This window comes from Crocuta crocuta, unplaced genomic scaffold, assembly GCF_008692635.1.
Source record: "Crocuta crocuta isolate KB4526 unplaced genomic scaffold, BGI_CrCroc_1.0 scaffold323, whole genome shotgun sequence".
NCBI classification, from domain to species: domain Eukaryota; kingdom Metazoa; phylum Chordata; class Mammalia; order Carnivora; family Hyaenidae; genus Crocuta; species Crocuta crocuta.
In genome coordinates, this window is record NW_027536465.1 from 2,761,427 (window position 1) to 2,776,782 (window position 15,356).

The 15,356-nt window shown below is 55.1% G+C and overlaps 1 protein-coding gene across 1 annotated transcript; it reads right to left on the reverse strand.

Annotated features, from left to right (window-relative positions):
- Positions 1-6: 6 nt before the first annotated feature.
- On the reverse strand, positions 7-10,090 carry PRPF19 (pre-mRNA processing factor 19). The gene is made up of 16 exons (XM_077748870.1): positions 9,985-10,090; positions 8,188-8,337; positions 7,949-8,025; positions 7,066-7,207; positions 6,910-6,983; positions 6,733-6,795; positions 5,829-5,870; positions 5,629-5,703; positions 5,246-5,321; positions 4,976-5,085; positions 3,529-3,684; positions 3,282-3,351; positions 2,969-3,054; positions 2,478-2,648; positions 2,230-2,335; positions 7-150 (listed from the first exon to the last, which is right to left on the reverse strand). The coding sequence occupies exons 1-16, from the start codon at positions 10,001-10,003 to the stop codon at positions 53-55; spliced, it is 1,515 nt and encodes a 504-aa protein (XP_077604996.1). The 5' UTR covers positions 10,004-10,090; the 3' UTR covers positions 7-52.
- Between the last annotated feature and the right edge of the window lie 5,266 nt (positions 10,091-15,356).

Consider the following 15,356-nt stretch of genomic DNA (forward strand, 5'->3'; position numbering starts at 1 on the left):
TCTACCCATTTACTGAGATGAGGCCCAGCTCCCAGAGCAGAAGGGCCACGGCCTACAGGCTGTAGAACTTGAGGCTCCTGTCCATGCCCGTTGAAGCGATGAACTTGGCGTGGTGCCCAAAGGCCACCCCTGTGGTCAGGCCGCTATGCTCTGAGGAGAGAGACAAGAGGCAAGGTGAGAGGCTTCTCTCCCCTCGGGTCTGAGTGCCGATCCTGACCCCAGGCTCCCAGTCCATCCAGCCCTCCCCGGGTCAGGGCGCGCTCCCCCCGGTGGACTCCCGCTGCCGAGGGCAGGGCTAGTCCGGCCTGCACGCGTCTACCCCCGGGGCCTCACTCGGCGCCTGGCACACCGCGGGCACTCAGAGTTGTGTTGGGGGGTGAGTGAACAGAGGAGCGTCACTCCCCCTCGCCTGAGCTTCTGGGGCAACTGCAACTGTGCGCAGTTCAAGTCCTAGAACCACCTGGGAGCTCGCTAAGGGCGGGACAGACCAAGCAGACATGGTCTCGTTCTTCCGCTTCTCACAACCTTATTTTTAAAATCTGGCCTGAGTTTTCAGTTCGGTTTAAACTCTCGGTGCTCAGCTGACTGGCATATATTTATAGTACGTATTTAGTTCTAACTCCTCGCTTATAACTGGAACCGTCCATGGGCTTGTCCGAGCTCAGTGGCTTCTGACTTAGCTGGGCGCCCCACCCCGGGCAGGGCTGTGGCAAGGGCAGAAGAGGTGAGCTGACATGCCTTGCTGGACTGGGACAGCTCATGAACATCAAAGCCAATTCCTTGTGGGTTTCAGACAATGCCTGGAGCCCCCACTACAGGGCCCGGTCGGTGCTTCTGGCCCCCTCCTCCACCTCACTCAACTCCNCACACACACACACCAGGCTCAGTGAAGGACTCCCTGTGACACTGACACACACCAACACACACACACACACACACCAGGCTCAGTGAAGGACCCCCCCGTGACACTGACACCGACACACACACACACACACACACACACACACACACCCAGGCTCAGCGAAGGACCCCCCTGTGACACTGACACCGACACACACACACCACAGCCCCTCCCCCGCCCCCCCGATCCAGGCTCAGGAGAACACAGGGTGGAAGAAGCATCTTGGGTGCTGCCCACACCCTGCTAACAAGGATGAGAACTTCATCCACAAAGACACCTAACAGCTGCCATTCACTCCGCTCCCGTGTGTGTAGCAGGCACTGTCACCATACAAGCCACTTCTGTGTCACCAGCTGGCACAATCTGCGAAGCAGTGCCAATGTGACCATTTTAAAAAATGAACAAGCCGCGACTCTGAAAAGGAAAGTCACGTGCCCAAGGCCACACAACTACTAGGAGATTAGCTGCCCTACTGTCCACGGGCTCGGCATTTTATACTCTTCTTCTCTGACATTTACAGCTGCGGTAACTAAGTAGGGGTGCCCAGGGGGCTCCGCTGGCTGAAGGGTCCACTCCTGATTTCGGATCAGGTCATGATCTCACAGTGGTGGGGTAGAGCCCCATGTCCGACTCCGTGCTAAGCCCAGAGCCTTCTTGGGATTCTCTCCCCTTGCTCACTCGCTCTCCTCCTCCACTTTCACCCACCTGAGCACTCTCTCCTCCAAAATAAATAAACTTAAGAAACAAACTGCAATTAAGTAACTATTTGTGAACTCATTCCGCATCTGCCTTACTAAGCTGACTGGAAATTCCATCAGTGCAAAGACCGGTCGCTGCTCCAATCCCACAGAAGGCCAAGACGCAATACCAAGCATAGCAAATCCAAAAACAACTGTGTACCAAACACCATCCTAATTATTTATGCGTGTGTGTGTGTGTGCGTGTGTGTGTGTGTCCATGTGTGTGACTACACAGCTATTTCATCTGTTCATGTCTGTATATATGAACGTGACCTCACATACATACACGCTCATCTAAAACTCATCTATTCATGCACTGAGTCTGCACTGTTATCATCCCCCAGAGACACTAAGTAACTTATCCCAGGATGCACAGCTTGAAGTGGTAGCGATTGCATTTAAAGCCCAGCAGTCTGACTCTTGAGTTCAGTCTCTTAGCCACTAAGCTATTGCCTCAGGAAGGGAGTAAAAGCTGCCTCGGCAAACTCCTGCCTACCCCTAGAAATTCCTAAACTCGTGGTATTATTTCCCCGCCTCCCCCTGGGTCAGGGCACTCAGAGACCTCGGGATCCTGGAGTCAGACTCTACCTGTGAAATGCAGGATCTCTGTCCACTGCTTGCAGATGTAGATCTGGACATCAGTGCCCCCGAGGGCCAGGTAGGTACCGCTCTGATCAAAGATGAGTGACTTCACCTGCCAGAATGAGGAGAGAGGTCGCACAAGCACAGGAGTTATGGGGCAATAAGGAAGAACAGAAGCAGTTCAGACTGATTCCCTGAAGAATCAATGAATGGGGAGAGGCAACCGACGGCACCAGGGAAGGGAGGGGGCACACCTCGAAATTGTTATCCAGCTGCAGTGTCTTGAAGTTCTTGAGCTTGCGCAGGTCCCAGAGCTTGACAGAGGAGTCATCGGCCGCCGTAGCCAGATAGTAGCCGTTCTCTGAGAAGGCAATGCTGGTGATGGGGCCCGAGTGGCCAGGGAAGTTGGCCACATTGGTGCGCTCCTACAGCAGAAGAGGAGTGGTACAATGTCACCCGCTGGTCACGGCACGGGGAAAATGGGAGTCCACCAAACATCTGCCGCGGAGCCATGCTTCTCCGTCCTTCAGGGAAAGACGACTAGCAGGAATGGCAGAAGTAGATGGCCCAGCCCGAGACCCCGGGCCACACCCATCACATCACATCACATCACACACATGCACATTCACAGCCACTGTGTCTCCACCCTTGGGACACCCCTAGGCCTGGGTGCCATGGGCACTTAATCACATGGTGTGGTCAGAGCTCAGACCCTGGGCCTCAGATGGAGGCTGCCAGGTCCCACCTTCAAGTCCCAGATCTTGATCTGCGAGTCCATGGTGCCCGTTCCGAAGATGAGCCCATCAGGGTGGAACTGTGCACAGGTGAGAGCTGTGGAGGAGGGACAAGGAGTTGGGGTCAGAGCCCACGGGAGAGACCAGCACAGCAAGGGGGTCCTCTCTCTTCACATTGCTCACTGCACCCAGCACAATGCCTGGCACCCAGCTGGTGCTGGTGGTAAATGTATCTTACGAACAAATGAGCAAATGACTAACTAAAACATAATAAATGATAAGCGGCAAAAGAAGAGACAGCCTAGTGCCTCTGGGGCAACTTACAGCAGCCAGAGGTCTCATCTGTCACCTTGGTGAGCACGCGCCCTGTCTGGATGTCAGAGAAGGCCCAGTACTGAAAAAATAGAGACAGTGGAGCCAGTAAGAAGGAGGGTACCCATCAGGAAGGTGGGGACCCCCTCTCCTCTGGGGTTCTGGGTAATCAGCCGGTGTTGGGAAGGTGTTCCCTCCTCCCAGGATGTTCGAGCTTGGAGCCCAGCAGGCCTCTGCAGGGCCCAGACTGGGACCCCACCTGGTCATCGGAGGAGCTCAGGAGATAGTCCCCGGTGGCATGCAGGCTGAGGCCCGTCACTGCGCTCTCATGGGCCCGAACAACCTGCACACAGGAGGCATTCGGGACCGACCAAATCCTGATAGTAGCATCTGGGGAGGCAGAAAACACCAGCTCCTACAGGGAAAGCAAAGAGGCAAAATATCAAAGGCAGAAGAGATCAACACTGACAATCTTATAAAAGGGAACTGGGGGTGGCCATGAGCCCAACAAATGCTTCTCTTTCAGTCCTGTCCTGTCTACAACCATCCATCCACCTGAAAGCCCATGGTAAACACTACTTAAAATGGTAAAGCAAACAGCCTTGGCCTAGAAGAGAAGGCATCACATCTAGTGGCAGAAGGGTAACTGTAGCAGAGAGCAATCTCCCACACCCTGTTTCCAGGACCAGAGAGAGAAATGTGGCCAGTGCCATTGAGGAAGTGAGTTTTTTATTTTAGTTTATTCCACTTTGTTTAAATAGACACGTGTAGCTAGCTAATGGCTACTGTCAGGGGTAGTGCACGTGTGAATAGATAGCTCTGGGTCTGCGAGGGGCTACAAGGGCCTATTTCAGTGCATCGCATACTCCAGGATTTCAGCAACAAGTTAATCCTCAGAAAGATTTGGGACAGAGAGAGAACCTCTACAGGATCACTCACCAGTTAGTTGGGCTAAGACAATAGAAACTATAAGGTGAAACCAACTACTCTTTCATCAACACGATTTCATAAGAGAAGCAGCATATCCACACCCTGGCAGCAGGAAAAGAGTGCTTCCCATTTTAAATATACTTAGTTTTATGAAAAATTCACGTTATTCCTCATTTCTAATTTCCTTAAGGAACAGGGAAGAGGCTGATTGTCTGGGAAGCACAGACCTGGCCACTATCCCACAGTCAGCCTCAGACCCCAACCATCCCAGACCTAAAGACCCAAATCCCGCAACGTCACTAATCGGGCCTGAAGAGCTGCCTGTACCCTCTAAACCAGCAACTCCATCTATTTCAGCCCGCTCCACGTTCAACGGTCAACGTCAAGTCCCACACCTACCCCCGCAGGACCATGGGAATGTGGACACACCTGTCCTTCCGAAATACGTTGAGTCAAGATTTTGTGCAGCTTTGTTTTCCATAGTTTGTACTATAAACACTAGAGAACTTTTTTCCTTTTCCTAACACGCCATATGCCTAGAGTCTGTTTGTCCAAGCTCTCATCTCCTCCCTCCCCCTGCACTGAAGGCCACTGCTCTAGCGGCTTCTACAGAGGACAGGGCAGCCCACGGCTGCAAACAAAGGCCTTGAACACCCCACTCTGGAGGCCCAGCCTCCAGACACGGCAGGGTGCTGGGTGACTGAATCTGCAACCCTAAACCACTGCAAACAGGGTGCAGGAATGAGGGGCCCCGGGTGACTGGCAGGACCCTTTACCTGGGAAGGGTGAAACACCACGCTGGTGACTTTCTTGGTATGGCCTTTGAGGGTGGCCAGGATTTGCTCAGAACTCTTGTCGAAGACGACGACGTTTTTATCCGCCCCTCCTGGAAAGGACCCAAATGAGATCCAACAATGAGTCATGCCCACTCGCGTCCCTCGGCTGAAGACGGTGCTTTTGTCCCCAGGCCCCCGCAGAGGACAGGAGCGTGGCCCCTATCCTGCCGCCCTCCCTGCCTCGGCCTGCAGGGCCAGCCCGGCTCTCACCAGTGAGGATCTTGTTGGTGTCGGCAGGGCAGAGGTCCAGGGCGAGGATCCCGGGAATGCTGGCGCTGTGCAAGCCCTGAGCAGAGGGCGCGACCCCAAACCCAGTCACGGCCGAATCAAGGCCAGCCACGAAGCCACACCACTCCCCCACTTCCACCCCGGGCCCAGGGGGACAAGGGTGACTTCGGTCCCTTAGCCACTGCGCTTGGCCTCCCGCCTGGAGGCGGCACCTCCCTCGCCGCACTACTGGGAAAGCCAGCACTGGGCGAGAACTCGAGCCCTGGGAACTCGGCAGCAGGGCCCCCTCAGCCCGTGCTGGCCCGCCCACCCCAGCAACAGCGGGAGCACCCTGCCTCCCAGGGAGCGGGGCCCTGGCCACTCACCACGTGGGAGGCCACCTGCCGGTATTTGCTCAGCTCTTCCGGCTTCACCAGCTCCTCAGGCACAGTCTTCCCTCTCTGATAAAAAGAACAAGCCCCGCCCACAGAAGCAGCAGTGAGCGCAGGACTCAGTGAGGCCCCCGTCCCCCAAGGCGTCAGCCGCCTCCACTGGCCAGCCCCCGCCCGCCTCTGGGGGGACTCACCTTCTTACGCTCCGTGGTCAGCACAGTGGCCTTGTCTTGGAGCTGGGGAAGAGAGGGGAGCGGGCACAAGGTGAGACCCGGAGCTCTGCCAGGATGGCGGCACGCTGGACGCTGGCCACACCTCTGCTTTCGCAAGTGGTACCTACACTCGCGACCTGCCGAGTTCTGTGCTCAAGGCTCACGTGCGTTACCTCTTCTTACTTCCCCCCAAGCTGATGAGGGGGTGCTGATGGCCTTACTTCACGCAGGAGGACACAGAGTCTCGGGGGAGTGGGGTCACTTGCCCGCGGCCTCAGAGGTGACAAATGGCTGAGGGAGCACCTCAGCCGGCTGCGCAGGGCTCCCAGACCGGGCTCGCACATGGGCACCAGGAGAGCGGGGGTGCAAGGTGAGCACGGGAACTGCTTCAGCAAGGCCCACACAAGCACCTCCTACAGAGGGGAGGCCCGTGAGCACGAGAGGCGCCGCTCAGCCTCGTGGAGCGTGCCTTTGTGCCTGAGGCTCAGGCTCCCTATCTGTCCTGTCTCCCTTGAAAACGTGCAGCAAAGGGTTCCACCATCTGCAAAGAACCCCGACAACAGTAAGGGCTCCAAGCTGCACTGTCAATAACTACAATGTTTTAAATGCCCACGAGCCTAGAAAACGGACGCCGTCATTCCCGGTTTAGAAGGGAAACGGGACACGGAACCAGTTAAGTCAGCCCAAGATCATAAAGCTGCTAGGCAGTGACCTCAGAGCAGGAACGCAAGCAGTGGCTGGCAGAGTCGGTGCCCAGTGTCACCCTGGAGAGCCGCACACAGGGCAGGGGGAGGAGAGAGGGACATTTCTAGTCACGCTGCACTCAAGGCGGACGGTGAGAGGGGGGCCCACCAGCTTTCCCACCAAGTGACCTCCCACAGCATACCTTCTGGATAATCTCGGGGGTCATTCCCACCAGCTCGCCCAAATCCATCGGCTCGCCTGCACCCTGAAGACAAGAGAGGTAAGGGTGAGGAGGGCACAGACGGCAAAGACACCCGCAGGAGGGCCTCAGGGGATGCCACACGCCAGGGGCTGCTGACGGCGGGGGCAGGGCACTCACAGCAACGCTCGGCTGCGCGCTGGGCACGGCCTGGGGCACGAGGAGACCAGCCTGCGGCTTCAGGGTAGCCAGAGCTGGGGGAGAAGAACACGTTAGAAATGGGGGACTACAAAGCAGGACCAGCCAGAGTGAGGGTCAGCGGGGCGGAGGCCGCACCTTCTCGGGCGGCGGTAACTTCCTTGGTGAGACGGGCGATGACACGGCAGGCGGCATCGTGCTGGTACAGCGCGTGGGACAGCTCCTGGCGGGTGGTCTGCAGCTGCTGGCGCAGGGTGAAGCTGTGCAGCATGACCGCATCCTGGCGGGTGGAAGAGGGGTGGAGGCACCGCCATGAGGCTGCGGGCAGGGGTGGGAGCACCAAGCAGGAGAGCAGCCCTTGACCAAGAGGCTACCACCGCCTGCTTCCACGGCCCGGACCAGTACCGGCAACGCAGGCAGCGCGCAGGGGCCCTGCGTGTGCTGGCGGCCACCCTGGAACGCCGGACGCTAGGCACGGGGAGGGGTGGGAGCTCTCTCCCACCCCCGTCCCCTCTAATTTACTGGCAAGTCTCGATGTCACGCCGCCACCTCCCTGCAGCCGGATAACAATGCCGCTGCCTACGTTCACGGATTGATTGTGCTCGTCGCGTCAGGGACCACACAAGACAGTCGCTGGAGACGTATTCACTCCACCTTTCAGAGCACCTATTATGCACCAGGTGCTGCTCCTGGCGCTCGGGATATACCGACCAATAAACCAAGTCCCCGATGTGACAAGGGTGACACTCTAACTTTATTCTAAGTGTCCCCAAACCATGAGAGGTCGGCACAAGTTCCCGTCACAGTCAGGAAAACCAGGACTCACACAGGAGCCAGGTGCCCAAGGACACACGGCGAGTGGGCGCGGGGGCTAAGCATGGAACCCAGATCTGCGTGACTTTGCCAAACGGGCTCCTCCCCCACGATCACCTTGGCCCTCAACCCAACAACCACGCTCCATCCTTCCCGCCCCAAGTCCTAGTGCGGTGACCCGCTCCCCTCAGGTGGAGGGCCGACTCACCCACTCGTCCTGGAGGGCTTTCAGGATGGCTGGGATGCTGGTGGCGGAGGGAGGCTTGGGCCGGATTGGGTGAGCAACTGCCGAGGGAGGGAGGGCGGGTGTGGAGAACCATAAGCCGGGGGCTCTTCCTCTCCTTCCCCACCTCCTGCCCCTTCAGCCTGCAGGAACGGAGCACCACCTCCCACCCCACTCAAGCTTGGAGTTAAAACAGCCCTGGACGGAGGCTAGCCACCAGGCACCTTTGATGTCAATGAGCTGCTCCTCGGACAGAGGCTGGTTGTTGATGGGGTCCGTGCCATTCTCCGCAATATACTTCTCAATGAGCCGCCGCTCATAAACGTGATTAGAGACGGGGGACACGCAGGGGTGTTCTGGGACTTCATTGGAGACTGTGGAGGAAAGGCAGGCAGTGAGCTCGGGGCGGGGAAAGGGACCTTGGGACAAGGGGATGCCTCATAGGCTACTGGCCCCAACAGAACGTGTCCCCACATTCAACAGAAAGCAGGATGTGACTCTGGTTTCATGGCGTCCCCGTACCCTTCCAGCTGCGTAGCGAGCTTCTCCGTCGCTCCCCCAACAGGCAGTCAACAAATGACTGCGCAACTGCGGTGTGTCACGCACCTACAGAGCTGTCAATAATCCCCACCCGTCTCCGTCTGGAACAAAGATGCTCCCGCACCCAGCACACCCTACGACACAGAGATACACACGGCCACTCGAACCTCTGTCTAGAGCCCAGGTGGGTTTTTAGACAAAGCAATTACACAGCAACACGACAAGTGTTACAAGAAGAGACATTTACGTGGCGTTTTATTGGGTGCCATGCGTGACTGTAAACACTTCCCGTAGATTAACCCACCCTCACAACAACCCCCGAGGGAGGGATCATTTACATGCCGGCCTCAGTAGACCACACGCCCCTGGAGGATAGGGATTACTGCTGCTCTCCAGCTTCCAGAACAATGCAGATGCCCAGCAGGCACCCAGTAAACATCTCGTGTAAACAGCTAAAGGACAGGGCTAGGAAGATGGAAGGGGGGAAAAAACCTTCCCCGAGACTGAAAGGCAACAACGGACGTGAAAATACTTGCAAGCTGCAATTTCTTCAATATGAGAGAGTCCTTTTTCTAACCCTCATTTCCCTTCCTCCCTCGTTTTGTTTTTGTTTTTTTGGATTTATGGAGCGGTTCCAAGAAGAGCAAGGGGCTGGAGAGCTGGCAGCAAATAGAGAAAGGGACGCTCTTGTAACCTGATGGAACAATGAGAATGCAAAACCTCTGCGCACCGCACTGAACTACCACAAGGAGAGACGCACAAGGCATGAAAAAGGCATGGATTCAGGGGGCAGAGAAACTAACCCCCTCCCCCCCATGCCATGTTCTCCTTGAGCCTTAACATCCTCCTCTGTAAACCCAGATCGTCATGTCTGCTTGGATGAGATCACAGACTTGCAAGCGCTGGGTAGATCAGAAAGGCTTTACAAATGTGCGCTGTGTCTGGTAGCCCTGCAGCCTGAGGCTGGGAGCCAGGGGCCTGCATTCCAGCCCTGTCACTGCCTCGAACTCACTGGGTGACCTTCGCCAATTGCAGAATCTCTGACCACCCGAGCGGGACCTCCAGCGTCATCCCGTGCAATGCCCTCTTTCTGCAGATGGGGAAACTGAGGCCCAGAGCCGGCGCCCGATCACAAAGCCCATCGGGAGAGGGGTTCTGCACGAGCCCGATCCCTACACCACAGCTGTCTCCCTGCAGCAGCCCCCTGAATCCAAGCCTCAGTTCACTGCGTAAACGAGGTGGTTGGCCTCAGTGACGTCTGCGACAATAAACTTGAGGCGTTATGTAAACTGTGAAGCGCTGCGCAAATGCACTCCACGCTGAGGAGGAGGAGGACCCCCGCGCTGACAAGCCGCCGCCCTGCCCCCGCGGGAGCCCTGCTGTCGCCTCCGCCGCGACCCCGGCACCGCAGCGGCCCGCAGCTCCTCCCGCTCCGCGCTCTGGCCCCCTGCGACCCGCGATTGGCCGCAGCCGACACTCACTCGAGCAGATCAGGGACATGGCGCCGCTGCCGCGCTCCGAGGCGCCTCGCACCGGGCTCCGGGATTCGCTTCGGCGCCGCCGCGGGCCGCTTCCGGTCCCCCGCTGTTTCCGNCTGCGGCCGGTCGCGCGCCTCAGCCTCCAGCACCTAACGGAAACTGCCCTTTCCCACAATGCAACCGGGCAGGAAAGGGCCTACCAGGGAACACTCGGCCGTTTCCGGACAGGCTCGACTCTTTCCGTAAAGCGCTCCCGGGGGCGGACACGGATTCGGAACTACATTTCCCACGATGCAGCGGGAGCTTAAAGCCAACGCAGTGAACCACACTTCTGCTGAGACCGGTGCTGCTCTCGTCCGTGGGACCGTCGTCTGGCAAGCTTCTTAGTGTATGAGAATTTCCAAATTCTCCCAGTGCATATTGCTGGGTCTGCCTTGGAAAGTCCGCATTTTCAGTGCGTGCCCCCACGCGATTCTGAGGCAGGTGTATCTCGCACTACCCTTTGGGAGACACTTCTAGGTGACCGGGGAAGAAAGCGCAGATACAGATGGATAGCAGCGCTGGCCAAGAAACGGTTCTGGTCCTGCCTCTGGTACCAATTTGCGCTGTGATCTTGGGCAAGGCATCACCTTTTCTGCCCTGTTCCTACATAACTTAGCTAGGCTGGAAAAGCTCTGATCTGTCGGTTCTAAGTGGATATCTGTAAGATACTCTGAGGAATCGTGTACAGAACAGGTGGTGTGGACTATAAGGGATCCAGACAAAGCAGAACAGACAGGTGAGATCTGCGAAGCCTTCTTGGCTGAAGTGGTGTGAATGAGCTGGATTTTGACAGGTGGGCAATATTCAGATAGAAGAGAAGAAGAATAGAAGGCATCCCAAGAGGAGGAAGACCATGAGCAAAGGCTTGAAGAGTTGCAGGTATATAGGGTGGGAAGGCATAGCGGCCAAGAGCATTGGACTGTGAAGTCAGACTGAGGGTGCTCTAATCCCAGCTCACCCAGCTGGCAAACTGTATGAACTTCTCTGCCTTAATTTCCTCATCTGTAAAATAGGGAGGATGATAACAAAGGTTGAACTAACTCACAGGACTGTTGTGAGGAGTTAATATTAAAAAGTGCTTTGTGGGGCGCCTGGGTGGCTTAGTCGGTTAAGCGTCCGACTTTCGCTTAGGTCATGATCTCGCGGTTCGTGGGTTCGAGCCCCGCATCGGGTTCTGTGCTGACTGCCAGCTCAGAGCCTGGAGCCTGTTTCAGAGTCTGTGACTCCCTCTCTCTCTGACCCTCCCCTGCTCACGCTGTCTCTCTCTCTCTCCTAGAAATAAAAAACATTTAAAAATTTTTTTAAAAAAGTGCTTTGTACTTTGCCTGACACATAATAAGTACGATATACATGCTCGTGTTTGTTATCATTATCCCTGAAGACAAATGTGATTGTCCAAACCACTATCATCTCTCTTTTGCAGCAGTAAAATTGCATCCTAATTGGTCTTGCTTCCAGCTTAGCCTCCTTCTAATCCACTTTATATAGAACAGCCAGTGATCCACTTTCCATGAAAAATCTATTTCTGCTCCTCCTCAGGTGCTTCATTCATTCAACAAATATTGATTGGGTGCCTCCTAAGTGCCAGGCTCTGCTTTGCTAACTGGAGATACAAACCTTGGTGGACAAGGTTTCTGTTCTCTTGGAGCTTTCATTCTTTTGGGCAGAGGGTGGGGGAGGTGAGGTGGCATAGACAATCAACTCTAAGAAGAAAATTCTAGAGAGTGGTAAGAGCTAAGAATAAAACAAATCAGAGAAAGATGGAAAGGAAGTGGTGTGGATGGGAGAGATGGGCTGCATTAAGAAGGGTATTCAGGGAGGGCATCTCTGAGGCAGTGACATTTTTGCTGAGACGTGAATGAGGGAGAGTATTTCTGGCAGAGAAAACTCGTCCCCGAGGCCTGCACCATCTAATCCCTACTGACTTCCTCACCACCTCGCCTCATCTTCTCTCCAGCCACACTCCCCTTTCAGGTCCTCAAGTATACTCCCTCTGGCTAGTTCCACTACTTGTGCCTGGCACACCTCCCTCCTCTCTCCTCCCCTCCTATTCCCTCCCAAGGAAACTTCTCATTTTAAATAGCACTACCTCTGGAGCTTTTTTCTCGACCCTTGACTGAAGGGTAGTCCCCACAGCACCCTGTAATTCTCCAAGCCATTTGAGTAGTTATGGTCGTTTACTTATTTGTTAATGAGTATCTGTTTGATATCTGTGTTCTCCACTGGACTGTAAACTCTGTGATATCAGGAATCATCATTATTCTGGTCGCTGTTGTTACTGGGAGTCTAACACAACACCAGGCACACAGCAAGAACTGTTCTTGGTTGAATGACGAGCGTCTTGCATATTTGGATGTGGTAGGAAATAAAATAGAATCATTCAGGCAGGGCCTTGAACCAGAGGCGGTTAGACTTGGGGCTGGCAGCTGATCAGTAGTTGAGCTTTAGAGTGATAACTACACTTCCAAAAGATTCCTCTGGAAGAAATTTACTGGATGGGTTGGAGGAGGACACACTGGAGGAAGAGAGAGCCAGTAGTTCATCTGTTGGACAAATCCTTCTTGAGCACCCACTGTGTGCACACTATGAGCCATTAGAGATACCACTGTGAGCAAAGGGAGAGCCGTTCCTATACTGGAGTACTTATGGTTGTAGCTGAAGAATGGAGAAAACAGGGAATCCTTTCAAGCCTTGTGAATTTCAAAAGCCAGCCTCTCAGGGATAGAAAGGATACAGGGAAATTGATTTTGAAGAACTTGATCTAACAACTTGATCTCAGATTCCTCCCCACTCCCCCCAATCTCAACCTCCCACAAGGGAGGTAAAGATCCCCTAGGCAGGGAAGGAAGACACAGTAATAAAAAAAAAAAAATGTTTTTTTTAAAGGGTTATATGCATAGCTGTAGGTGAATCCTTGAGAAAAGAACTCACTGCTCCCTAGGTCATGGCTGCTGCAACTTGGGAATTAAAGGGACATATGGGCCAATAACCCAGAAAAGCTCCCTTTCCCAGGTAGATGTAGAGGCAGCCTGTGGGGAAAAGTGAAGGAAGAGCAGGCAAGACAATGCAGTTCAACTGACAGTGAGGATTAGATGACCGCCCCTCCCCCTCCCCCTCCCCCACTTTGGCCCCATGTTATTGTACACTCTGAAAACTAAGGGTGGGAAGAACTGTCTGAGATTGTTTCTTTTGTTGTTGTTGTTTATTTATTTTTGAGAGCGAGAGAGACAGAACCCGAGTGGGGAAGGAACAGAGAGAGAGAGAGAGAGACAGAATCTGAAGCAGGCTCCAGGCCCTGAGCTGTCAGCACAGAGCCAGATGTGGAGCTCGAACTCACGAACTGCAAGATCATGACCTGAGCCAAAGTAGGACGCTTAACTGACTGAGCCACCCAGGCGCTCCTGACTGAGATTATTTCTACTGCACAGATGGAAAAGGTTTGAAAAGAAGATGACTTGTCATAGTAGGGGAGCTGGGGGAAGTTACATATCTTTCTTTCTCTCTCTCTCTCTTTGTTTATTTTTGAGAGAGACAGAGCATGAGTGGGATAGGAGCAGAGGGGGAGCAAGACACAGAATCCAAAGCAGGCTCCAGGCTCTGAGCTCTCAGCACAGACCTGTCACGGGGCTCAAACCCGTGAACCGCGAGATTGTGACCTGAGCTGAAGTTGGACACTTAACCATCTGAGCCACTCAGGTGCCCCAAAAGTTACATTTCTTGCACAGGAGTCTGTGACCAGGAGATTGGCAGTCCTACAAATCAGAAACCTCTCACAAGCAAATGTAAAATTGCAACTGTTAGAGAAGCTACAAGGTGAGACCCAGGGTGCTACCGGAGCCTGTTCCAGAAGAAAGAGACCCCTAGCTTAGGCAGGGAGTAATGAGGGTCCACAGGAAGATGGATGGATGCGGCTGAAAAACATCTGAAGAAGAGAAACAACTGGAGGAGGCGAGGGGCTGCTTGCTGCTGAGCTGGGTAGTGTGGGGAGAAGGCAGCATTAGAAGGCTGATTCCCGGAGGACGTGAAAAGAGTTCTGTTTTAGAGGGTTGAGGTTCAGGAACTGTTTCAACATCGAAGGGGAGCTCACCTATGGCAGCCAATGTGAGAGCGGCAACTGGGGTTTTTTTGTCTTTCATGTTGGCTCTTGTACTTCATGGTATCCCCACACCCCACTGTGAAGTGAAGTATTTTAGGAACTTACAGTGCTGTATAGTAAAGTTGAAACAGCTGAGGTTAAGAGGGATGAAGCAATAGTGCCTAGAATCACAAAGCACGCAAGGGATCACCTGATTCCAAAACCTTAGTGGTTCCCCCACAATCTTGCCGTTTTTTTGTGTGTAGAAACGGGGTCTGGGAGTTGGTTTCTTCTCTTTCTCTATGATTGAGTGAACATTCGGGAGCCATCGGCAGGGTTCGGGTGCGTCATTGCTCTCAGGGGGAGCGGACGCATCCTTGTGGAGCTGGTACCTCTTACCACTCCCCTAACACCTTTTTTCCTTTGTGCCTTTTTAGCGCGAAAGCGCCTCCCAAGACCAGGTGCCTCTTGGCTAGAACTACATTTCCCACAATGCCCGGGAGGTACTGCCTAGCCTGAAACTACATTGCCCGGAATGCTAAGGGCTTGAGGAGAGAGCCAGGCTTCGACTCCGAATTTCAAACATTCAGTTCACTTAGTGTACAGCCCAGATATAGCCACTTCTTCCCCCTTTTCTGCCAGAAACTTCCGTTCCCAGCTCGAGCTTCCGATCCCACTCTTTTTTTTTTGGTGGGGAGGCTCGGGGGGGTGGGGAGCAAGAGGGCAGTGCGCATGCGCCCATCGCCCAGGGTTTGGGCGGAGAGGGGGACCGGCAAGTCCCCGGGCTCATCCCGCCTTGCGCGTGCGCAGACGATAAACCAACGCCCCGGAGTTGAGGCGCGGGTTTGGTGGCGCGTTTTAGCGAAGTCGCACGTGAAGGGCAGTAGTGGCCGGAGCCCGGTGAGTGCCAGTCGAGACCGGAGCTCGGGGGCAGAACGCGGGACGGGGAGGCGGCAGCCGCTGCAGGTGGGAGCAGGGCGGAGTCGCGAGGCCTGGCGGACACGCGTGGGGAGGGGTCCGACGGCGTCCGGCGGGGGGAAACAAACTGGGGACCCGGATCCTCGTTGCTATGCGACAGGGGGCGTTGTTACTAGGTAACAGGAGGCACGCGTTTCCGGGGTGAAAAGGGTTCAGAGCGCTGCTCAGAGGTCCGGCGGAGGCGGGGCGACTGTCAGGCTGGGGTAGGAGGCTAGCGCTGAGCCCCTCGCCCCCGCCCCAAGGCCCAGCTTCCCGCCGCATCGCTTTGAGCCCCTTGGGA

Bases quoted from the DNA above. Each gene is read 5' to 3' on its own strand.
- PRPF19 (XM_077748870.1), bottom strand. The intron at 6,796-6,909 runs GTGAGTGCCCTG...TCTTGTCTTCAG, and splicing joins GCGCGCAGCCGAGCGTTGCT to GGTGCAGGCGAGCCGATGGA. The intron at 2,649-2,968 runs GTGGGACCTGGC...CTTCTGCTGTAG, and splicing joins TCAAGATCTGGGACTTGAAG to GAGCGCACCAATGTGGCCAA.